The sequence below is a fragment of the Puntigrus tetrazona genome, chromosome 24 (assembly GCF_018831695.1).
Source record: "Puntigrus tetrazona isolate hp1 chromosome 24, ASM1883169v1, whole genome shotgun sequence".
NCBI lineage: Eukaryota > Metazoa > Chordata > Actinopteri > Cypriniformes > Cyprinidae > Puntigrus > Puntigrus tetrazona.
The window spans coordinates 21,612,641-21,638,330 of NC_056722.1; the positions used below are offsets into that span (position 1 = coordinate 21,612,641).

Below are 25,690 nucleotides of genomic sequence, written 5' to 3' on the forward strand. Positions count from 1 at the left end.
GGTTCTATCTGCATTCTAAACAGTTTTTGAGCTTTAAAATATTTGCATTCCATAGACTTGAATATAACTCAGGGCCAAAGGACCTTTTACACAGCTTATAAAAGAAACATCATATAATGTAAATAAGATGTTACATAATATGTGAATAAATGAATTTTGAATAATTCCAAGGTGATATATATATATATATATATATATATATATATATATATATATATATATATATATATATATATATATATATATATATATTACTTGATTTATTACTTGATTGTTTAGTTAATATTGTTGTTAAAAATGATTACAATTACATAATTAGATTAAACACCTTGTAATAATTAATTTGACATTTTTAAAAGAGTTTCAATGTGTATTCTGTGCCTCATTTGTGAAAAGTGCCACTACAAATGCGCAGCCAATTCATTATTAAAGAGACTCAGCCGTTCTAAATGGCAAATGTTTATTCAAACACTGATACAGCACAGTTTTTCTTCATCTACCCTCTTACTGGAGTAAAACAGAACCATGTAACGATAGAAACAAACTGTTTGTATTCTCAAAGGTGACATACATTAACGGTTTGACGTTATTTTTCTGTCCGATCGCTGCAACATTAACACGTAACATCACCGCAACAGGTTCGACTGGATTCATTCCTATCCAGACCGAACCTCACGTCACTGTGTCGATGACAGTCACACAGAGCGCTACAGAGAAAAATGTTCCTCAGAAAACACAAACTGCTATCAGCATGCTTAATGCATTTCTAAAATCGTTAGCGCACATTAACGGGTATCCAAACAATCTCTTGACATGTTAGAGATAACATACGGTGTATTCTGGTGTGACTTTATCTATAAAGATTGTCGACAAGTCATTTATATTCAGTATAAATAATCACATACTCAGCTGCTACACAAATGCATAATTTACTAAAAGAAAACTAAAAACAAGTGTGAAATACCATGCACTGGCTACAGCTGTGCTGAAAGAGTTTGTGGTATATAAGAATACAGACTTCTATAGAAATGTTTCAAAACTGAATCTTTCCTTTAAAATACCCTTTGGCACATTAATTTACAGTTTATAAAAAGTTACACAGTAAATTATCATGGAATTAAATGTCACTGCTGTAGTTTTAACAGCGAATATGACACTAGATTTAATGAGCCACTTCACGCTCATTGCAAATCTCTTTGTGAACAGTAAAGCCATTTAATTTGTAATTCTTTTGTTAGTGTTCGGCTACACAAGTGTATACAGTAAAAAACATTTAATATGACAGTTTTGGCCTAAAAAGCTCACAGTGGAATAACCACAGTTAGAAAATCAACGTGGAATATATTTTTTTGCTACTGATGCTGCTGACCTTAAAACAAGTATGACATAAAATCAGAATCATTTGAAGTAAAATGTATTCTTTTATGCAAATATACATTTGAGGAAAGAGTGGAAGATTGATATTAGGTGAAATAATGTGTTTTCTCACAATAGTAGTTTTAAATGGAAGTAATAAATCTCATTAATAGGCTATTCATTGGTATTTGTACGTAAAATGTATTCTTTTTTTTCTCTCTTTTGGATAGACACTGATATATACAATATTATGTGTCTAATAAAATATACACAAATGTGTATTTTTACGTGCAAATTTCTACAGATACAGTACATACAGTATGTAAAGTATTTGTATTGCAAGTAGTAAACGTGAAGTGCATGTCGTTTTATGACTATCATTTGCTACAGAGAATTTTCTAAGCACTTATGGTCATAAGAAATTTCAAATGACAGCTTTCAGAGAAGAGTGCACTGCACATTTTTTCTTAACTTTTTGTTTTTACATATCGTTCTCAGAATTGGCCAGCACCAAGTTTAAAAGTTATATACAGAATACAAAAATAAGAGTTTCAGCTAGCATAGTTATCAGTGAAAGTATGACTATATGGAAAATCTTTTAAGATATCTGAGATGTTAAATACTTTAATACAGTGTTGCAGTTCAATCTTGGCACAGTCACAGTTCCAGCTTCACAGTGTTTCACTAAAGGTAAGACTGTTTCCTTATGATATACTGTCATTTGTTTACAATGTTGTTATCGCAAAAGTAAACAAAGTTCTGACCAAACCTGGATTTTGTGCTTTTGTTGCTGCCATATTGTGAATCATCAGTGAATCGTCTCATGCATAACAGGTGATGCCATTGAAGATGTGTAAAATCTAGCACATGTGTCTACACAACACCAAACGTCTTCTGGTTATTTCATTTTTTCTGTTTGTGTCAAGATAATTACTGATTACTCTTTGAAAACTGGGGTGGTGGATGTTCCCTTGTAAAAAATATTCCTGGTATTGTCTGGACTGTTTCCTCTTTCAGGAATAAGGATCCTAGTTTTTCTGCGCAAGCTCGAATCGCGACTCTCAGGACCAGATTCAGTCATTTCCATGGGAGTGACCCGAATGGTGGAAATGGTCTGGTTGGGATGGTGGTCACTAGCTGTTGCAGATAAAGCAGGGACAGTTGGCACTGCGACGACTTTAGGAGCATTGGGGCCATTTTTCTTCCTATCTGTAGAACTGTTCCCATCCCTCACGGATTCTGAACTCTCAGAGTCTCGATTCAAGTCATTGAGCTCAAATGACTGCCTGAAGCTGCTTTGGGACTTCCACGTCCAGGAGCCACTTCCATCCGTGGAGTGCGCGTGCACCAGGGGTCGGCCGTTCTCCGGATGGGCTTCCACCCGAATGATGGCTCCAGTGCTGCCTTGACCTCCAGACTCCTCAGTTAGGCTCTTGTAGCGCTGCAGAGGAGCAGTGGAGCTTGTGTGGCTGCTGCTCTCAGAACTGGGAGAGCTCCCCTGCAGGAGACCTTGCTGCTTGGACATTGCAATGACCTGCATAATGCGCTGACTGGCCATTGGAGTTAGTCCAACCACCGGTACCTCCCCACCCTTCTCCCCAGTCCTCTCCATGCTTTTAAGCCATTTGTCACGGGCGTTACTGGTATTTGGCAAACCACCCATGTTCTCCTGTGTCTCCTCTGGGATGTGCACCAGCTGCGAGGAACCAGGCCTAGACTGCATGGGTATCCGAGTACCACCAGCAATTCCACTGGGGTTGTTAGGTAGTGTTGAACTTCCAGTTGCCATTTTTAGGTATGGGGTTCCAGGTCCTTGATGTTCGCCATTGATTCCAACAGCTGAGGGTTCAGAATTGCAACGGACATCCATGCTGTTTGGAGGGGACTGTCCTGGTCCGCCTTCCATGGCATGCAGGGAGTGTTTATGGTTTTCATTCTTACTCTTCCATTGCATCAGCAGCTGCTTCGATCGACTGGAGTCTACAGAGGAGGTGTGGATGGTGGCATTGCGGAAAGCAGATTCATCCATGGCAGGCGTATGCACTCTTGGCAAGGTGTTGAAGGTCACCATGTTCTCTTTGTGTGGAGGACTGCGGGTGATGACCTCCACATCTCCACTTGGTCTTTTCAAGCTGCTAAGAGATCCAGCCTGGTGGTGCTGGGTGCTGCGATGCAAGATGCCCTCAGAGCAGGAAGATGAGAGGCCATCGCTGCAGCTCTTGGCTGGTAGGTGGTGACCTTGCTGGCAAAGGTCAGCCATAGTTCGATGAGAATCGCGAATGTGAAGATGACTTGATTGTTTCTCCTTGCTCGGTTGGAAGTTTCCTACAGCAAACAAACCCTGAATGGAAAAAAAACCACAGTATTTCAGTAGTATTTCCTAACATGTTTAAAAATAAGGGTTTGGGTAACACAATTTACTTGAGTGGGAAACGTTCCTGGATCAACCTTTTTTTTGGTCCTGGTACAACTTATGGGTTCGGCTAAGCGCTTGAGTTTGGAGCGTGAAAATAATTATAATTACATGAAAAAACTACAATTACCTTTTTGGTCCGATTTTAGGGTTAGGCTTAGGGCTGGAGTTTGAAGCTTGAAAAAAAAATGTCTGATTCCCTTTGATTTTAGGGCAGTGGTGGAACATGTTTTATGTTGTAGACATACAAGTAAATTGCCTTTCCAAGACACTTTGTCTTGTGAAATGTCTTTAAAATGCGATTAAATATATGATAATCTGTTTATATTTATCTCACTAGATAAACAGCGATGCCCCCTCCTAGCAGGAAGCCCAGGTAAACATCAATGGCGTGGTTCTTGTGCTGAATAATGCGGGTTAGTCCACATATAATAGCAGAGATGATGAAGGAGAACACCAGAAGAGGCTTCAGCAGTTTGGATGAGTCTGTCAGCGTGCTGTTGAAGTACATCTGCAGAAGAAAAAGACTATCAAGAGATGTTTCCAAGCCAAAGCAGAATCAGGTAGCGAGCCAGAACCATAACATTTGTACTGAAAAAAATCCACACACACTTTGAGAATTATAACAATCTTCAAACCAAAATTAATTAACCACAGGAAACTTAATTCAGCTGATTGAGGGTATCATTATCGCTACACCACTGAAGCACATTTTGAGACTTGGTAAACCCCAGAGTCGTGAGATGGTTGGTACAGTTCCCAGAGACATGAGTCACCATCCACTGACTCAAGATTATTAGACTGACTATACATAAGATGACAACGTGTAAGATCATTTCAACAGCTTAAACTGTGCTGTTTTATAAGTGATATTCATAAGTGCTTTGAGCAAAAGCACGTTGAGTGTATCAGCTCATTACAAATAACAGATTCTTTGTTTTATATAATGAATCAACTGCGCTTCAGAAAGGAGCTCAAGTTAGAAAGGAAAATCAAGTTTTTCTCTGGGTTTGATATTATAACTTAAAGAGACATACATGAACTAACCTGCCACTTACTAGTAAAGTAGATTGTATACACATTTTTAGCTCTATGTACAAGTGGCGTCAGACTGTGCATGTAAACCCACACTCTTAGGACATCCAGAATGCCCAACTTATAAATTCTTATGAAAATCTATATTTTGGTAGCTTATATAATGTGCACATAGTTAATGACAACAAATAAAAAAGAGAAAAATGTAAAGACTCCAATGTACTAGAATGGATTACATACACATTAACACACACACTCCATTTCGCTACTTTGACAAGCTCCACTAAACTGCATGAAGGCATCTGGATGTTGCTGCACAAATTACAGTGGAGAGCTGTTGTCCTTTTATCCACACATCAGGGTCAGTTTTGAACAGAAGGTGACAAGAGTGCAGCTCCATTTTTTTTATAGGTCTCTTAACAACACAGTGAAATCAAAGTGTGTGAATGCTTTTGAATTACTGATTTTTACTCACCGAGATATACACGGCAGCAAAGGATGCCAGCGTAGCATGCTGTGATGGGAAGGATTTTCTGAAATAAATAAAAGCAATTGCGATCAACTCTGTCATCAAATGAAAAAAATGCAGGAGGCATTTGAAATGTATCACCTCAGCACCTCTCTTCTAGATGCATATTGTCATATCACTTTTATATGCGGATGCTATAAAGTGTTAGGGGTGGTTTCTTGTGTGTTGCTGTATGGTTGGTATTTATTGCATGTGGTTGCTAGGGTGTTAAAGGTGGTTTTAGTGCATCTTTGCAGTTTCTAGGATTGAAAGGATTGGTTTGTAGTGCACTGCTATTCTAGATCATAGATATGATTTAAAGGAGACCTATTATGCCTCTTTGTACAATACGTAATATATGTCTCAAGTATACCCAGAATGCATTTGTAAAGTTTCTGTTTAAAATACCCTACAGATCATTTATTATTTTGAAAAAGGCTGTTTTTTGTGCATGTCTCTTTAAATGCAAATAAGCTGCTCCTCCTCGCCCTCTTTTCAGAATAGGTTATACTTTAAAGCTATTATCTCAGATACTTGCCAAAAAATCTGTTTGGTTTTGATTATCATGTATATTGTGTTGAAATAGTGTGTTTTAGTGTACTATGCGTATTTTTGCTTTTTTATTTACCCAATTTTAAGAACCCAATCTGATGTATAGTTCACATTTGAGGCTTAATACTATAGAAAAGTGATCCAGCTGATTTTAGCTAAATATGGCACACTGTTGCTTTAAGCAATGATATAAACATCACTCAATGTAAATTGAGATTATCGTAATTAATAATCGTAATTACAATTTCAAGGAAATAATTTTTGTACATCCCTAATCAAGTCTCCTCTTAAGCAGAAAACCATCGCAAAAAGCTCTGCTACAATGTAATATACTATATTATATCTGACATACAGTAAATAAAAGAGTCTAAAGAATAGAAAAGATTCGATGCGATGTACCTCCACATTATTTAAACTTTCAGAACTTGAGGCATTATACTTGCTGGTCTACAACACGTCCAACTCAGTCTGATAGCGAGATCCCAAATCATCAGAACAGCTAATCTCTCCAGACAGAGCTGGAGTTATAAACGGGTAAGCGGTATTTGTGTCAGTGTACTGTATGCTTAGAAATTCATAAGCCACTTCAGTACTTCATTATTTAGTGAATCTACACTAGTGAAGAGATGGTCCACAGCCTCATCTGTTCCTTGAAAACCAACCTTGTTAAAAAGTACATCAAAAGCTATTCCTTTAATCTACAGCCTCTATTCTTAGGCTGCACTGAGGCTTGGCTCTGATTCTTGCAGGCTTTTGTGTCTGTTTCGTTCCTATGAATCCCTGAGTATCAGGAGTTCACACTTGAGTAATATTTAAAGATTTTTTATCAACTCGTTTGTATCAGAGGGTGTTAAGATAATCTACGTTTCAGATGACTGTGGCAAAGTTAATCCAGCAGAGATCTAGGTCTCCGTTCCCCACGAATCAGAGCCGTACCTGCCGGCGTTGATGACAGCGGCGTCAGATCCTGAGCAGATGTCCTCTAGGATGAAGAAACTTTCATCACAGGAGGTATTGAGGTGAGTGTAGTTGGGCTTGCAGACAGTCAGGAAGTAGGGGGCGGGGTAACCTGTCGACAACTGGATGATGTCGGTAATCAAAGCTGTGGCGCATAAGCCAAACACATGAACGCCTGAAGGGAAAAAGACACCGAATGTGACATACTGGTATTTCTTCAAGCTGATAAATAATATATTAGAGGATATTACCAATGCTACCAATTTGTACGTATTTTATGAGGTGGATAATTTGAACGAATGCGCACAACCTCACTCGTACGTTTTTTTTTTATCATTTCTGTGAAGTTCGATTCTTTATCTTAAGTCCTTATAAAATACACACAATTTCGTATAAACCTGTAAGTTGTACAAATTTATATGAATTAGCCACCTTGTTGAAAGCGTACAAATTGCTGTGATATTGGGTTGATATTAATCTGTGTTTTGTGTGAAAGCTTTACAAGGGAAGTCAAACCAAAATTTATTCAGACACCTTCAACATTTTTCACTTCATCACAGTTTATTCGCTGATCGCTATAGTTTAGAAAATGGAACAAAATAGAACTAATTCATCTTGATAATGTCAGATAGCTTTGATAGAAAGACACGTAATGAATTAAGTTGAATAGCTGTTAAATTTAATTAAACAAGATAATCCAATGTAGGTTAACCGATTACCAAGCAACGCCTAGTTTTGTTCAGTCTGTGTTGTAAAAAGGTCACATTAGCAATTAAAGAAAATCACCTAAGCAAAACATGGTCAGGTCAAAGTGAATAATAAACACAGAAGAGGGTATGTATTTTGTACCCAGCATATATTACAGAGGAGTTTAAATGTATAGAAAAAGGTTGTTATTTTTATTTTCTTTGCATACAAAAAGTGTTCTTGTCGCTTCTTAAAATACAGATTGATCCACATATGGACTATTTTGTCTATGTGTTTCATACTTTTCTGGTCCTTGAGAGTGTTTATTACTTTAACAGTCAATGGAACAGCCTCATGTTTTCATCCAAAATATCTTAAATTGTGTCCTAAGATGAACAAAGCTTTTATGGGTTTAGTGATTAATATGTGTTTCTGGGGATTTATGATTAATGGTGTTTCTAGTCAAACTGGAGTTGATAATCTAATGTTAACCTATTAACATGTTTTAAAAAAGCACATGGCTCCATAGCCCCATCACTTTACAGCGTCTCTCTCCTCAGAGTGTAACGGTGTGTAGATGACCCTTTATTTTAATGGGCTCCTAATAAAAAGAAAAAGGTCTATAAAAGTAAACATAATAATTACACAAGGGTACATAATTTACAGAATTTAGATTTTTGTCTTAATTATTACTTTAATACAAATGTATAATACATTTAATAAATTTTTAAATCATTCCACAGAATTCTGGTAAAAAAAAAAAAAAGGGATACTTGGTAAAAGGCATATCTGGAGTGAATGAAAGACATCTACGAGAAATGTGACCTACCCACAAACCTGACACCTCGCCGGACTGAAAGAGTTAAAGTTGCAGCCCGCGGCGTTGATATCGGCTTCAGCTCCTCCTCTGGACTGCGCTGGGACAGACAGCAGAACAGAATCCCCTCTCTATCATGATCTGTAGACACGAACACACCGGGTCAGAGGCGGAAGTGGATCAAATGTTCAGGATATCTCTCTTCTCGGATTGCACTCAACGCTCTCATACTAACTCTTCAGGAGGTTCTTTTTACCGTGACACAAACACAAAAACTCTGAAGTGAAACTGCAGATACCTTCAAACAGAACGGCCGTAATGTCCTTGTTCACTTGTAAATGCACAGTTTTGATGAGCCATAATGCAATCAGCTCTCACTTGGGCTGAGAGAGCGGCCGCTTTGATCATCGCACACTTATGTATTAATGCCCATCTTAAAGCAGGGCTGTCAGTGTTCATCAAAGACACATCCATCCTTAATCTGCTCCAGATCTGTCCTCGGCGTTTCACCTCCCTGTCTTCTGAAAATCATGCACCCACTGACTTCTGCACAAACAGCAGGCTGTGAGTGCTGCTTTCATGGAGATGAATCATTTCAGCTCAACTGGTCTAAGCTTTGTAAAACCTTGTTTGAATCCTTGGTCCCTTCAATCCAGGTTTGTAACATTCACTACCACCGTAGAGTTAGGTTTTTAATTTAAAATAGATTTATTTAGAATACTTATGTAAACTACATATTTAATATCTATATATTAGTCGTTATATGTTTAAATAACTGTTAAATATTATTTTATAATATAGCAATTATATATAATTAAAAGTATAATACTATATTAAATAATAAAAAAATTATAATTTAATTAGAATATGTTATTTTGTGTGTGTATATTTGTGTGTGTGTATGTATATATATATATATATATATATATATATATATATATATATATATATATTGTGGCAGTCGAGCTGCCCCTCACTCTTTATTGTCACCATCACCCCGTCCTTTGTTCGCGCCCTTCACAGGCTCCCGACAGAGGTGGTGTGTTCGAAGGAGGCGTGGTATTAACCAGGTCTGGCAGGCGTGTGACGAGGCACACCTGTGAAAATTTAGCCTTGTCACACCGCCGTTAAATGCCCTGCGCGCCTCTCCTCGGGGCGGTCTCTTCCCCGTGCATGCGCTGGTGTCCTCATGGGTCCAGGAAGGGTGCGTGAAGGAGCTCGTCCCGCCGCTAGACAAGCGCGTCGTGGGACCCCGTACAGTCGGCGACGACTGCACGAGATCGGCTGGCGAGACCCGATGCAGCTGCGTTAAATCCCTAAATCTCTGCGACCGGAGAAGAAGCGTGAGAATGCGCGGAAAAGCCGCCGCCCCTCGCGCCTTGAACAGGAGGAGAAGAGGGGAGCGTAGTGCCGGACTCCATACCTGGACCCCTACCCCTGGAACACTACCTGACCTTCCACAATCCCAGAAGCTTCAACGAGGGCACCAGTTTCCCCTTTTATTTGGACACTTTTCCCCTTGGACACTTTTATTTTTGTACTATTTTTGTTAATAAGCCTCCGAGGCCTGACACTTACGCCCACTGTGTCACCAATGGATTGGCTCCTCCCGTCACAGTGGTGGAGAATACGGTTAGCGAACTGGGCAGCACAGTGGGGCGACATCTGATGGCGTCATCCCCTCGCTGGTATTACCATGCGGGACGGAGGAACAACGGAGACTACGCTCAGCCACCAGGAAGGGTAAGTGGCGGCTTGCTTGTGTCTACCCGGTGGCTGGATGAGCATTCGACTAATTCGGTTTCTCTGTCCCGGTGCGAGAGGGAGTTGCCCGGAGAGAATCCCTGCCGCCCCCTCCGACTGCTGGAGCCTGGTTGAGAAGGTAGCACTCCCCTGCGTGGGCGGCGACGCCTGCGGGGTTGGCGGCAGGGAGGGAATGTGGTCGGCACCTCCTCTTTATTGTCACCTCACCCCGTCCTTTGTTCGCCGCCCTTCTGAGGCTCCAGCGAGTGGGTGTGTTCAGAGGAGCGTGGTATTGGCCAGATCTGGCGTGTGGCGAGCACACCTGAAGGGGATTTAACGCGTCACGCCGCGTTCCTGCCTGCGCGCCTCTCCTCGGAGACCGGTCTCTTCCGTGCATGCAGCTGGTGTCGTGGGTCCAGGAAGGGTGCGTGAAGGCTCGATCCGCCGCTGAACAAAAATAGGTGGGACCCGTGCAGTCAGGCGGCGACTGCACCGGACTCGGCTGGCGGGCCAGGATGCGAGCCGTTAAATCCCCTAAATCTCTGGCGACGGAGGAAGAAGCGGCGAGAATGCGTGGAAGAAGCCGCCGCCCCTGCCCGAACAGGAGAGAGCGATGCGACACTCGGACTCCGCCCTTACCTGGACCCTGCCCCTGGAGCACACTGACCTTCCACAATCCAGAAGCACAACGAGGCACCAGTTTCCCCTTTTATTTGGACACTTTTCCCCTTGGACACTTTATTTTGTACTATTTTGTTAATAAAAAGCCTCTCGAGGCCTGACATACGCCACTGTGCAATAGTTGGCTCTCCATCTGTATATATATATATACACACACACACACTGTCTATAAAATACAAATAAAATTGACAAGTAAACAGTAAATGATTTATATATTAAATAATAGAATAACATATTAAATTAAAATAAATTATACACACACACTACTATATTAAATAATTAAATATATAATTAGTATAATTACTGTATTAAATAATTAACAATACATACATATTAATTATGACATTAAATAATGAAAAACATATTTTAGATAAATCAGTAAAATACTATTTATTACTATATATATATATACTATACTATACTATATATATATAAGTATGTTAATTATGTATAATTCTTTAATATATATGTTTCTTCTGTGTATCTTCATCAGCAACATTAGGGTTTGAGTGTGCCACAAGAGAAATGTCATCTAGTTACGTGAGACTAGAAAGCTTTGCACTGGCTGTTTTTGTCTTTAACTCCATATAGGCCACACACACTTTCGACAGTGTAAATCTTCTTCTTCTATGTTGGCCCCTTAGGTCACACCAGGTGAGGAGTTTAAATCCCAGTGGGATCATGAGATTGATTTCAGCTATGTATCTATACTCTGGCCTGGTGCGGGAGGCGCTAAAGGATACAGGAAATCCCAAACATTGGCAGAACCATGTGCCACACCATTGAACCTGAATCAGATTCCAGAAGCCCGCAGAATCCCACCGTCCCATCCCATCTGACCATCTCAACCTCTCAGACACTCATATTGTCCAGGACACCTGGAGGAACCACAGGACAACCCCATCGCACTGCAATCACTTCTGCCACAAGTAAAGTAAATCTGGACTACGTGGTAAACAGATTGTGATGCATATTTAGCTCAGGCTAAAGAAGAGGGATGGAGTGGGTCATTTTTTTAATGGCTCTCATCACACCTGACAACTAAAATGTGGTTTAAAGAAACACATTACCATGCACACATTTTATGCAAACCGAACATGTTGGGATAAGATGCAAACGGCCGTTAGGGCTCTGCAAATCTCTGAAACTCAAACTGGATTATTTAATTACCTAAAATTGCTAGTATGATTGCTCACATGCTGCAGAGAGAAAAGTACACTGGTGTCTTTGTAACGGCCTAAACATTTGGTCATTCATCATCAGTTCTGTGGAAAATCTCAGATTTGAAGAGTTTGCAATATGAACTCATCACAATTCTCCCAAAGGCCAGATCATCTATCCAATTTTTTATTTTGTTGCTCTATACTCAAGCTTTATGTAAGTAAAATGAAAAATGCATTTCTATTTTAAGATTAAATCCAAATAAAATGTAAAGAAAACGACAATTATTTTTTTAATTTTACAAAAAGGCCTAACTAGAAATATAGAAATAACTTTGTTCTTATTATTTTTAAAATAGATATTTTCAAATCTACATACACAACATTGATTGTAATGGTTTTATTAATTTAAGATTATCCACTTTATTACAAGACCTTTTAAATGACCAATTTTAAAGATGCAGAGAATCGCTTCCCATTAATTCTTAAAAAGTGATGCTTTTAATTCAAAATATACCTCATATGTAAAAAGAACAATACAAAAGCCAATAAAGTTTCTTCTGGATGTATTCATATGCTATTTTACTAGAGAGTTTATCTATTGCATTATTGCTTTGGTTTTATTAATATGACATATCAATTTAATATAATGTTTCTTTGCCTAAAAGATAGATTTTAAGTGCTCATGTAGAAAAAAGCATTAAAAATGCATAATGACATGCTTGATAAATGTTTATGACCTTAATATATAAATGCCTGTGGAGTTTTTAGAAAATGGCCCTAAAAAATGCGAATGATCTCATTCTGTTTATTTCTAGCTACTCCAGAACAGGTAACTATCATCTACGAATAAATTCAGTGGATCAGAGACTGAGGACCACAACTAACTCATTACCGCGAGTGCTCATTAGTGTTTCTGCGAAACCATTTAACCATCACTGTCATTTCGGAGACAACAACGTAATCTGCCCTAAGAACTCAACATGAATTTGAGTGTGAAATAATCTTTTTTCCATACGAGTGAACAAACCCGAACTATCATAATTCCCCAGTAAAGCCTAAAGCAAATCTGTTCCGGGACTGTGGCAGTTAACCGGGAGAAACCTTACTAGGTAGAAGATGAAAAAGCAAATTCAGTGTGGCATTAGGGCATCCTCGGAGGAACGGCAAAAGCGTAGTGATGCACGAAGGTGTTATAAAAATCGAGGAGAGAAAGATGCTTTATCTGGCAGATGTACTGCCTATGGAGTAGTGTGAGCAAAAACTGGGTATTTGAAGGTGTTTGAGCTATTGGTGCGTCAACTTTCTTTTCTGTAGTGTTTCAGATGAGGCAAGCTGGTTTCTGCGTCAGCTGTGATAACGAACCACCAGGCTAACTCTATCACATTTCTACCATTGAGACGTTCCCTCCGAGCAACATTCCTGTCATTGAAGTTTTCAAAGTATATTTCCACTTTTAGCTTTGCAGCTTGTCTGCGAAATGATTAGAAAGTTAAAATGCATTTTTCGTTTTCTATACAATGGCTCTTAGAGACTGTCTTATTTAGAAATGATTTGGATTAATGTTTCTGCCTCTGTTGTTCCAAAACTCGGTTTTCAAAGGGGCTCCTACACGATCAAGTCGAGGGATTAAAAGATTCTTGTCTAAGTGAAACAATTGGCCATTTTCTATGAAAAATGCCGAATTTATGGAGTTTGCAACCACAATTTCCCCCCATACGCCCACATATCGTTTCAAACCAGCAAAAGCTTAGTTTGTCTTTGGAGGCATAATTAAGATATTTTTGGATGAAAAACGCATTCACAGCCAGAAGTAATAAACACTGCTTTTACAAGGTCCAGTAGAAAAAGAGTCCATCAATCCTCCAAAAATAATCCATCTGCCATCTGTATTTTATGAAGCGGCTTAGAATACTTTTTGGATATTTTGGCACAATGGTGATCTTGGTGAGACAGAGGAGAGGAAATATTGAGCAAAAACTTATTTTATATTCTTTTCACGTAAAAGAGTATTCTCATAGCTTCCAGAAAACCCAGATTGAATCACACGATGGCAGATGGACTATTTTACGCCCTGACTTTGTGAGATCTCTGGCAGTCAATTATTTGACTTATTTGTGTTCTGAAGACCGAACTAAAACCTTAACGGTGATTAATAACCTAAAATTTCATTTTGAGAATTGGAGTAACCCTTCACCGAAGTTCAGCTAACCTGGACTTTTTCAAATGTGATCACACAATGCATGAAGCTAGTGCAAACTAAAATAAACCATTTTGAATGGTAATATGTTTTAGTATATATTAGGTAGTATATAATTTCATTCCGAGAATTTTATTTCGGGTCACTTTCCACAAATAAATAACCATTGCTAAATAAACACCGTGTAGGCAGAAGCCTTGCTTATTATGCACTAAATTAGATAACAATGTTACATAATCATTACCCAAAATAAACATAGTTCAAAGCTATTTTTAATCAATAATGTAGTTATATATAGTTACGTATAACATTATTTTTACAAAGTGAATTACATTATTTTAATTCCTCATCACATTTGTTCTAAAAATTAACCCCTTCAATATATACACACTTTCCACATTAATTCTAAAATCCGAGGTTACAATAAAAATATGTCTTTCCATCAACATAAGAAGTTGTGGCTATGAGAAATGGATGTAGTTCCTTCAACATAGCATCTCAAGGTCACGATATAAGAACGTTGTTACCTCGACAAAAATGATGGCCACGACATAATATCACGTTCCACAAGTTAAAGGATCACTCCATTTTTTTGGATATAGGCTCAATCTCCAAATAACTCCCCAGAGGTTATAAGTTGAGTCTACCGCTTTGGAATCTATTAGAGCCGATCTCCAGGTCTGTGATATTACTTTAGCATAGCTTAGCATAGATCATTGCATCCAATTAGACCAGTAGCATTGCCTTCAAAAATGAAAAAGTGTTTCCATATTTTCCTATTTAAAACTTGACTACTCTCTCTCACTGCTCAATATCGGCCAAGAAAATCACAACTTTTCATTTTCTCAGTAGGTACACGATATACACAAAAGCGTTGAAACAATAACTAAAATCTGGGACATAGAATATAACCTTATTGGGAAGAATGTGCACATATATTTTTCTGACAATGTCATATTATTTTCTATCTTATGTGAATGTTTCCTGGCTAGAATTAGATGCAGAGTGGACCAGACTCTATACCGCCAGCCAAAACTCTGCCACTGCAAGACTTGTATTATTGCAATAATTGTTTGACAGAAATGTTACTCCAGGTACTCATAAGGCTCGGATGAATCACAATAATGCAGGCAACTTCAGCAGGAGGTCAGGGGTTTGTGTTCCATCCAATATACAGTATCCCAAAGCAGAAGTGCATTACGCGTGACGTGTGTGTAGAGGTACAGAGTTAGACTGACCGTGATGGCAGGAGCTGCGTAAAGCGAGGTGAGGAGGAGGAGCATGAGGAAGGGAATGACCTCATGAGTGGGTTCAATATAAGGCAGACTCAGACTGCCGGTCGTGACAGCTGAAACCCCAGCGGACCGGTTTGAAAATGTCCGCCCACTCCAAAAAATACACACTGACCATAGAAGAGACCAGGAGGGAAGCTGTAAGAGAGGACAAAACATCACATAACTCTTGAACAAACATTTTCAAAGAATTAACGGGTCCCTGTGGGAATGTACATACAGTCAGCCAGCCAGCCAGTAGTCAGAAGATAAATAAAATCCTACGCATTATCACAGAAAGCCATATTATAAGTCCAGGTGATGCTTATGAGGTGATATCTAAGGTCTATGGCCTGGTTTCATAGACAGAGCTTCGCCTAAGCCAGGATTAGGCCATAGTTCAATTAGGACTTTCAGTTAGGGGTTTAGAAAAAGCGTGCATGATGTGCATGTTTCTAAGCTTTTGTCCAAGTAAGCCCTACTCTGTTTTTTTACTTTTATAAGTTTATATATTTACAAAAAGCGATTCTCAAAAGTCAGGTTTTTTTTCATTATGCATTTCAATTAATCTCAATCAAACTGCATTTGGGTTATTTTGACTAGGTTACAAATGAACTTCAAAAAGCTAACTAGCGTAATAATACACATTGAACACATTGGACATTGTTTTTTTGCAAATAAACTCTTCATATTCTTTATGACAGATTGTTTTGTCGTGTTCATCACTCCTAAGCCAGTAATTAAGAGCTCTCGGACGTTTTTACAGTAGAGCGGTTGGGTCAGTTTGCGGGCATTTGACATGCAGATGAATACAGCACGCAGCTGCCGTTCTGTGCTGATTCTGCAGAGTTGCGCTTTGGCGGCTGATAACACTGACCCATATTTTCTTCCAAAGCGCCGGCACTTGGGACAAACCGTAAGATATTTACAAAGCAGCCCGACCATCACCATGAGCATCAAAGAGAATCACAACCCAACCAAAGCCTGCTTGCTTTAACAGCAGATTAAGTTTTACATCAGATGATTGTTGCAATTCTGTTTGAAAGATTCTCAGTGAACATTTTTCTGTGCCTTTATAAAGGCGTAATGGTATGTTGATGGTATCGGTTTGCAGTTATGTTACACACACACACACACACACACAATTGTTGAAACATTTTTTACTCAGAAATTGCTAGTAAACTTCAAAATAATTCCAAAGAATCAGTAAATAAAATGTGAAATCCTGAAGTAGACCAATTAAAAACAGTGTTTTTACAGTGTATATGAAGAATAATGAAGGTCGTTTGATCCAAGTCCATTCTTTTTCCTGATTGAATATCCATTGTTAATCGGAAATACATAATGTCATGCTGAATTAAAACAGGCTGTGAATGTAATTTCATGTTGACTTCAAGATTATCCCAAATGAAAAGAAGAGGTGTGACTGGGGTCTTAATAATTGATGGCTTTAAACGGGGAGGATAGCATTACTTACTGGCTATTTTCAGATCTATTTGGGACAGGCACCATCCCAGCAGGTGCAGATGGTGTCGGATGGTAAAGGACCCGTTCATGATAAGAGCATTGCTCCATGATGAGGAGAGCGTGGAGGTTTCTTTGACCTGATGAAACTTAGCGATATCTCGAGAAGCACAAAATCCAACGCGCGTCTGCTGAGCACATCCATCATATCTCTTTACAAACCCTGATCCTGATCTTCTAGGCTTTCATTTTTGGTATTTGGCAAACAATTTTGCAAAGCTCACCGAAAAACAGCAAATGGAGGAATGAATAAATGAATGAAAATGTCCAATTCAGCACAGCCCTGCATAATGTATGAATGCATGCTTAGATCTTCCTCCTAAGTACTAGATCACGTGTGTCGGTGTATGCATGTGCGCATGAAAGCTGCACTGCCTCAATTCTTTATGTCACACTGACCTACATATATTCCACTAACCCCATCATGATGCATGGAGAGCAGTGAAGCCCTCCTGGGGCAAACATCTAAGAAGGAAAGCTGACAGAAGCACAGCATCCCAGTGCTGACATCACTCTCTGCCAGTTGGTACATATCAAACCGATAATATATTTAAGAAAGAAAAGTGTGAAATGCCGTCTATGGAAGTATACAATGCTCACTAAAAAGCTTGGATGCACATGTCAAGTGATTAATCACATCCAAAATAAATGTATGTGTACTGTGTATATTTATTATGTATAAATACACACACATACAGTATATATTCACATGTATATATTTAAATTCATATAATTTATGCAATAAATATAATTAATATATACATATTTTTCTTAAATATATACATGAATGTGTGTTTTTATATATACAGTACATAACAAATATATGCAGTAAAACACATGTGTAAACAAAAACTTATTTCAGATGCGATTGTGATTAATTGCTTGACAGCACACACACACACACACACACACACAATCACACAAAAATGTCTTCTTTAATTTTATTATTTAAATTTAATGCTAATAATAATAAAGCTGGTGAGTCTTTTGTTTGCACACTGTGCTTGAATTGCATTTTAAAGAGCCATAAACTGTCAAAAGTTTTGAAACTTATAATCAGCCATAATTAAAAACAAATAAATAAAAATAATTACAAAATTACACACACACACACACAAATATATATAGGCTTTTTTATATATATATATATATATATATATATATATATATATATATATATATATATATATATATATATATACATAAATATGGCAAAATATTCTCTTTTCTCATTGCTTTTTTTTTACAAATAAAAATGGCTTTTTTTACTTAACTGTTTATCCTAGATTCAATGGAGAACAAAAGGGAGACTTTTTCTTATGATTGCAATATGAACATTGTCTCAACAGTCGTCTTTTTTTTTGTTCCATTTCTCCCAAGGGATTTAGCAGAACACCTAACCGATCAAGGAGAACTCCATCAAGTCTTACGGGCTTTGAAAGAGCATCTTACGAGCACCACAATCCCTCAGATTCACTTTATCGCCACGTACAAATAGCCAAATATTTCAATGTTCCGTCTATCGATTCAGCTACGACCGTACTATTTAAAATACATGTCCTGAGCATTAAAATGGAACTGCCATCTCCTTTTGATCTCGCAAGTTGTCACCTGTCAAATCAAACGTGCAAATGTAAACAGACGGGTCTCTTACCTCCACGAAATAAAAGCATGGCAGCAGTGTGACGCTCTCTTTTATCATCTTCTCTTTCAGTCTTTCTCTCGCAGACATCGTATTTCTCTCCTACAATAAACGCCGATAACCTGTTGTGTCCTAAGCGTCCACCTTCATCCAGCAAAACAAGCCGTCTAGATCAGCTGCTGCTCGCTCCATTGAGATGCATGATGCACACAGAATCAAACGACAGGCGCAGTCTACACTTTCACTATTTACACGCACTGTTTATATTGCGGTGGAATATGATTGCAATTGAACGTAAGGACAGAGAGGAAAATATTGCCGGCTGGATGACATCAGATTTTTCAGATGACGGTCTCGCGCCCTGCCGCGCATGCGCACACGCTGCGCATTCCTCCAGTCGTTCGCATTATTATTAATAATGTCACGAATGTAGACGGTAACCGTTGGACGTGTTCTTGTAGGATACAGGAAGCACTAAAGTAGCATTTATTATTCGATATCCTACCACAAGAAAAGTGCGTGTAGGCTACATAGGCACACTGGTATATTAACAGAATTGCAACATCAAAGGATTTCTTCATTGCTTTTTTTTTTTTTATTATTATTGATTCCTCTGCATTTAGTGTCAGAACTGCCACTTGTTCTCCTGATATCGTAATCTCACCTGTTAAAACGATTAATTAATAAAGCAATATAGCCTATTAATGCTAGGCCTGGAAGTAGCCTGATGCAGTTCGGTAAAATATCCCATTGTGCAAAGTAAATACAAAAAACACAACGTGGATTTTATTATGGTGGTTTAGAAAAAAAATAATTTTATTCAACTTACTTTTCAATGCGGAATTAAGCCTTTTCTGCGAATGTGAGAGACTTCCGGCAACTGTCCATAATTAAGGTAATGCATTAAAATAATAGTAATGGTGAAATAAACCAGTTTGCAATATCAAGCAGCAAAACGAGACACCGGAAATCAGACACATAACATTTACAAATGGCCGCCCCGCGTGTTACAGAAACAGTAAGGTGGATAGGCTGCTTTAATCTAATGAAGGTATCGTGAAACCCAGATTAATCAACATTTAATTTATAGCCGGTCATTATGGAGAACCGTCACCAAAATAGACCTCACATACGATGCCGTTGAAATTAATTTTAAATGAAAGAAACCGAGCTTTCTTTAATTTAAAATTAATTTCGGCGGCATCAATCTTACAACAGAGTTTCCGTGTCGCGTAAAGAAACAGATCCCTACAGGTGTGCGCGCCCTGCCGCGGAGAGGTTGCGTTCTTAAGAAGTGCGCGTGCGCAGAGCAGGAACAGCGACAGACAATGACCGAGGAAGCTAATTCTCATTAACCGCTGCTTTAAACGGCTTGAGAGGCGAATCGTACTTTTAAAAGTTTAACAAAACAAACAGGTGCGAGCGGCGGGCGGCAGAGAATAATGAATGCATCTCCCTCCTCCAGCAGGGTCCTTTCTGATGCCGTTATAAAGTCAAACTGGCAAAGGTAGGACTCTGTATTTCACTGTCACTGCATTATGCCATCTATGGCTTTATAGAGACGCAGCACTGCGCAGCCAATCCTCTCAGAGATTGAATATGCATATAATTATGCATAATTTTGTTATTTTATTTTCTTATTATTTTTATAAATACTACGAATGTTAAACAGCAGCCTAATATTCAGAAGGTTGTTTAATTCATACAGTTAATTTGTGTGAATTAGGTTTTGTCTGATTTGTTGACACTTCTTGTTGAAGAAGTTTGTGTTTGTCTTTTGACTACTAAGTCAAGAAGAAGAAGTTTAAACGAGTTAATTAATTGTACAGTAGCGGGATATCCAATATTCGGTGAACCAAACACTTTAGACACACTTAACCCTTTCTGAATTCTATTGAATTTGTAAAAAAAAAAAAAAAAAAAAAAAAAGGCATCTGGCAGCTTTTATTAAAACTAACTTCACAATCTTTAGTCATCTTTAGTTACTAATCTTACGGTCTTAAGTTCTTCACTGCAGAGTAAACAGGTTTAGTTTATCACATTAACTATGCACATGTTCCACTGACATTTCACAGGCAAGAAGTGCCCAGATATATATATATATATATATATATATACTATATATATATATATATATATATATATTATTATTGTTATTTTTTTTATTTTGTTTTATTATTTTATTTTATTTATTTTATTTTATTTTTTAAAAGCAGTGTTGTTTTATGATTTGAAACTCACAGTAGCAAATCTTTTGCTTGTGAGAGGTTCGATCGAAAAGTATTTATTTATTTATGTATATTTTGACATTTTTATATGCGGCTTATTTGTCCAGCACAGTAAATGCTTCTCCATCAGAGCAGATTTTGAGAAATTCAGCATTTTTGCTAGCTCTCATGCTGACGGCACCCATTCACTGCAGCTGATACTGAAGAGTGATGTAACGCTAAATTTCTCCAAATCTGTTCTGACGAAAAAGACAAGCTCATGCATATTTTAGATGGCCTGATGGCGAGTACATTTTCAGCAAATTTTCATTTGGTTATGAAAGGTTCATTTTTTGGTTTTTTGGGAGTCCCAAACAAAAGGTTGACATCCATGCAAGGTCAAAAAAGTTTTACTTATTATATGCGTTTAATTTTACATTATTTGTTCATTGACTTCCAAACGATTCGTTCAACGATTAAATTTTCCAAACCCCTCCGATGATTGGCGATTTAATTTATAGCGGTGTTTGTGAGCCTTTAACCTAGTGGCAAAGAATGACACTGCATTTTCATTCAGACCAATGCGAAAATTAAGATTTCCCACGTCTGCCTGCGCAACAAGCGGCGAGCATTATGATAATGTTTCATATTGACATAAACATGAAAAAGACTCGTTTCAATGATTCAGAATCGATTCTTTCTTTTGAGAAACAATAACTTTATACACGGCGCACTTTCAGATTCATTCAGAGCTTAGAGCTGTGTTACGCACTGAATAAAAGGTCATTTTCAAAAACCCATAATAAACTAATTAAATCTATAAAGAGAAAATATTTTTTCGGATATCTTCTAACCCTCGAAACATGCCTTTGCGGTGTCGTTTTTGAAAACATGCGAAATACTGTCCGCATTTGTCACTTCATCGCTTCCCTTTATTTATTTTGGTACATCACTTTTCACAAGCTCATGGAGGCTTTTATATTTAAACATTGCTCGTTTGAAACGGCGACCTTGGCAGATACAACTTGCAAAATAAAAGACGCTTTTATCAACTTTTAGAAAGCACAAAGTCTAATTTAAGTTTGTGAACTCTCGCGGCTTCGCTAAAACTTTCCATTTAAAGTCACAAAAATGAGTCTCGCTGTGAAGTCTGCTTTGAGAAAACATCTCTGAAAACTCGCACCTAACCAGTGCACCAAACGCAGCAGGCGCAGACCATCAAAAGATGATCACCAGTGCCACCCAGTGGTTTCTGCTGCTTATATTTTCCCCGCTGAACCGTCTCATCTTTCTTTCAGGCATCAAAGTTAATGGGGAAAAATGACTGATCTAAAAAGTCGCAAGGAGTTGTACAAAGAGCTCACCGTGGAGGTAAGAAACCCAATAAATGTCATATACAGACCTGCATAATAATGACAAAGTTGTTTTCTTTCGTGACCTTGAAGCCTGTGCGTGGTGTAAATAAGTGAAGAAAGACAGCTGGCTCGGTGTGAGTTTATCTTTTCATTTCGGTTGGTGAACCATATTTTTCTAGCGCAAACGTCATTGAGCTTCAGCATAAAAAAAATAAGCAAAAACACAGGAGAAAGTGTAACGGCTGACAACGTCTTTGACGATGAGAGCTGAGTGCTGAAGATGGTTTAATCAGGGTCCATTTTCACAATGAGGTTCTCTAATAGTATCTTAATTGCTTCGTGTTAAAGAAGAGCATCGTCGGCTAGCTGAATGTGTGAACTACCTCCACACGTCAAACACAACTAGAGCGCAATTAAAGACACTTACGGTTTGACAGACAGACACACTGTGGCCAGACTACCTTGAAAGCTTGACGCCTGAGGCATTGAAAAGTATGGTTATTTCTTACGTTTCGTTTGGCGGATGCTTTTGTGCGCTTCCGCGGTCAAAACACATCAAACCACCGCAGTTCAAAAGTTTGGGTCGGCAAATTTCGAAAATCTTTTGAAGGAAGCCTCTTATGCTCACCAAGGCTGCATTTATTTATCGGAATTTCAGTGTAGTGTCTATTCATGTATTTCAATAAGTTTTTCATTCTTTTCATGCTGAGCTGAAGTTCCAGTATCATTCATCTAGTCTTCAGTGTCCATTGATCCTTGAAGAGTTCATTTGCAAAAACGGATACCGTGTCCTTTTTAACAATTCTCGAAAATCATGTTTTTTCATTGAGCATTACAATTAATCTCAATTAAACTGCAGTTGTTTTTATTTTTTTGTACAAGATTTACCAATAAGGTAACACTTTAAGAATAATATAATATATATAAATGTAAGAATATCTATTATGAAGGTTCAGTTATCTTCCTAACAGAAAAACAACACGACACAAAGGGATACATAACTTTTATTTAATATTTAATATTTAAGGATGCAAAAAACTGCATGCTTGAATTTTTATTTTATTGTTTTTGTTTTTTTTTGTTTGTTTTTTTATTAAGTGTATAGATGTATGGTATCCGTGTTCTGTATCCTCTGTGTTGTGTTTAACTTCTCTGTTTGGAAGGTGAATGATCCTTTAAATTTCTTTGTAAATGCCGTATGTGTATCACTTAAACATATATTGCTGAATAAATATATTAATTTCTTTCCAAAAAAAAAAAAAAAAAAAAAAGTGCAGTGAATGGTGCCGTCAGAAAGAGAGTCTGAATAGCTGATGAAAACATCACAGTAATCCACAAGTTATCCACTCGACTCCAATCTATCAAATAACAACTGGTGGAGTAAAAAAAGTAAGAAATCACTGCAGAGGATCAATGGTGAGCAAGTGATGTATTGATAAATTCCTCCAAAAAGATTTTGATTAAAAAAACACGCTCCTCTACATTTTAGATAGATGACTAGATGGCCTAGTACGTTTTCATTTTCGGGCCAGAACTGCTCCTTCAAGGTACTAATATCATTTTTTTTTCAGTAGATGAAGTAAAAGTGGGATTGACAGGCTAAATGGTGCACTTTTCACACATTTTGTCTGACAGTAAATTACAGATGTACATCAGTGAGTCTCTGGATTGAGCTGAGGAAGAGAGTCGCCTACTCAGAAGCGCTCGGCTGCAGAGGAGTGTGTTATATAGGAGCTATTTAACTTTCACTGCAGTACTGATGTGTGTGGGCCAGACTAACGTTCACGGAGATCTAGTGCCTCCACAGAGGTCTACATCAATGCAACTACTCATCCCTCAGACCTATAAGCGCAGAAACTGTTTTTAGCACAGTAATTCGCTGATGTGTTGCAAAAAAAATGCTGCACATTCGTCCGTCACAAAAGCTCTTCCAAGTGTGAATTAGAAAGATTTATTGCATTAATGTGGCATTTATATACGTGACACATTCCCCTGCATATCTGTAAAGACTGCTATTCAGGGAAAGACATGCATTGCGCTGTATAGCTGCTAGATGCATTGGATTATTATTTATTATACTTTCAGATCCGCGGAACCTGACAGCTTGCGTAAAAATGTGTCCTGCTGAATTTGGGAGAAACTTTTTTCATATTATAAAAAGCGTTGGGGAAATGTGGAGAGGGTTTCAGCCCGCCGAAGCAGCTCAGGTGTAATCGTGTGTATATAGAGTGAGGGTCCATCTATGTAAAAAGTAAATGAAATAAAAAAAAGAAAGTAAGACATTGAGCCTGTCAAAGGCACTCTAGCCTGACTCACAGCAGTCAATCATCCTCACTTTAAACGTAATGCAAAAAAAAAAGACACACCAACACAAACCAGCAGCAGATTTCTCACAATAGACAGGTTTGCACTTTTTGCGTCTAAACGTCTTCCTCGCTTTATATACGAGAAAAACTTTGCAGGTCACACAATTTGAGCTGGCAAAAGAAGTTTGTGAAAAGGGACAAGAAACTGAAACTACGAGATTCAGACTGAAAAAGAAAAGCAAAATTAAAAACGATATACTCTGCCGTTTAGAGTTAAAGAAATGAATCATTTTATTCAGGTATTGTGCGTTTCAATGCACAAAATTATACATTATACACAATTGCCAGAAATGAAAGTATCTTTTGATATTTCTATTCATTAATTAATCCTGGAAAAAATTGATCACAGTTTTGACAAAAAATATTAGGAGAAATAGTAAGAAGAAATATTTCAGCTTTGCATAACATGAAAAAATATTTTGCAATAGAAACCCTTTTAAATTGTAATATCTGGCATTATTACTGTTTTTTTTTTAAATGCATTTCTAAACCCCAAACTTTTTCTGTATATCTATCTGCTCTTCTGTTAGCAATTAAAACATTAGAATCTTTGCTTTTAGCCGCTTGCTTCCAGATTAATTCTTATTGCCAAATCTCCTTTAATCTCAGCAGACCCTGATCAATTGTAATTACGTTTCGTAAGATAGAGGTCCTTGAAGATGTTTTTCCGACCAAGCTTGTCGGTGGCCTCTTGAGATCTCAATATCATGCGTGGACCCCTCCAAAAACCCCACTTAATTCCCTCCACGACGCGGCAGTGTTTACTGCTGTCGAAGGATCGCAGTTATGAGAGACTGTGCTGAATTAGCTTTTGTTGTTAGCCTGTAATGAAATGCTTGGTCATCGCTCCCTGTGGGCCCGTCCTCATTAATCTGAAGGGCTGAGGCTGGCACAGGGCCGCGGGGAACGCAACGGCTGTTTGCTGTGCCACGGCAATCAGCGACGTGGCTGTCTGCAAATATTTGCAAGTGCTCGAAATGCCTTGTTGAGATCTGTCCGGTGATGAGATCGCACAGGGCTCTGGTTTTAAATAACAGTCCTAAGAAGGAAGAGTGCTTGATAGCATTTCTCTTCTGGGTGCCACTTGTTTTATGTTGTTTTTGTGCTTGCAAAGGTATTAAAGATATATTATAGTTTTAATTATTGCACTTGTTCTTCTTTTGCATGCATGCATGTTATATAAGGCTTTCATAATGCACTTTTATATTTCTGTCCT

At 38.1% G+C, this 25,690-nt stretch overlaps 1 protein-coding gene across 1 annotated transcript; it reads right to left on the minus strand.

The window, feature by feature from the left end:
- Positions 1-1,822: 1,822 nt before the first annotated feature.
- LOC122329500 (2-lysophosphatidate phosphatase PLPPR4-like) lies at positions 1,823-18,923 on the minus strand. The gene is given in 11 exon segments (XM_043225762.1): positions 1,823-3,697; positions 4,107-4,280; positions 5,280-5,337; positions 6,801-6,996; positions 8,338-8,362; positions 8,364-8,420; positions 13,989-14,019; positions 15,334-15,443; positions 15,445-15,539; positions 16,199-16,202; positions 18,559-18,923. Coding segments are annotated over 11 exon segments (2,232 nt in total). The 5' UTR covers positions 18,637-18,923; the 3' UTR covers positions 1,823-2,293.
- Between the last annotated feature and the right edge of the window lie 6,767 nt (positions 18,924-25,690).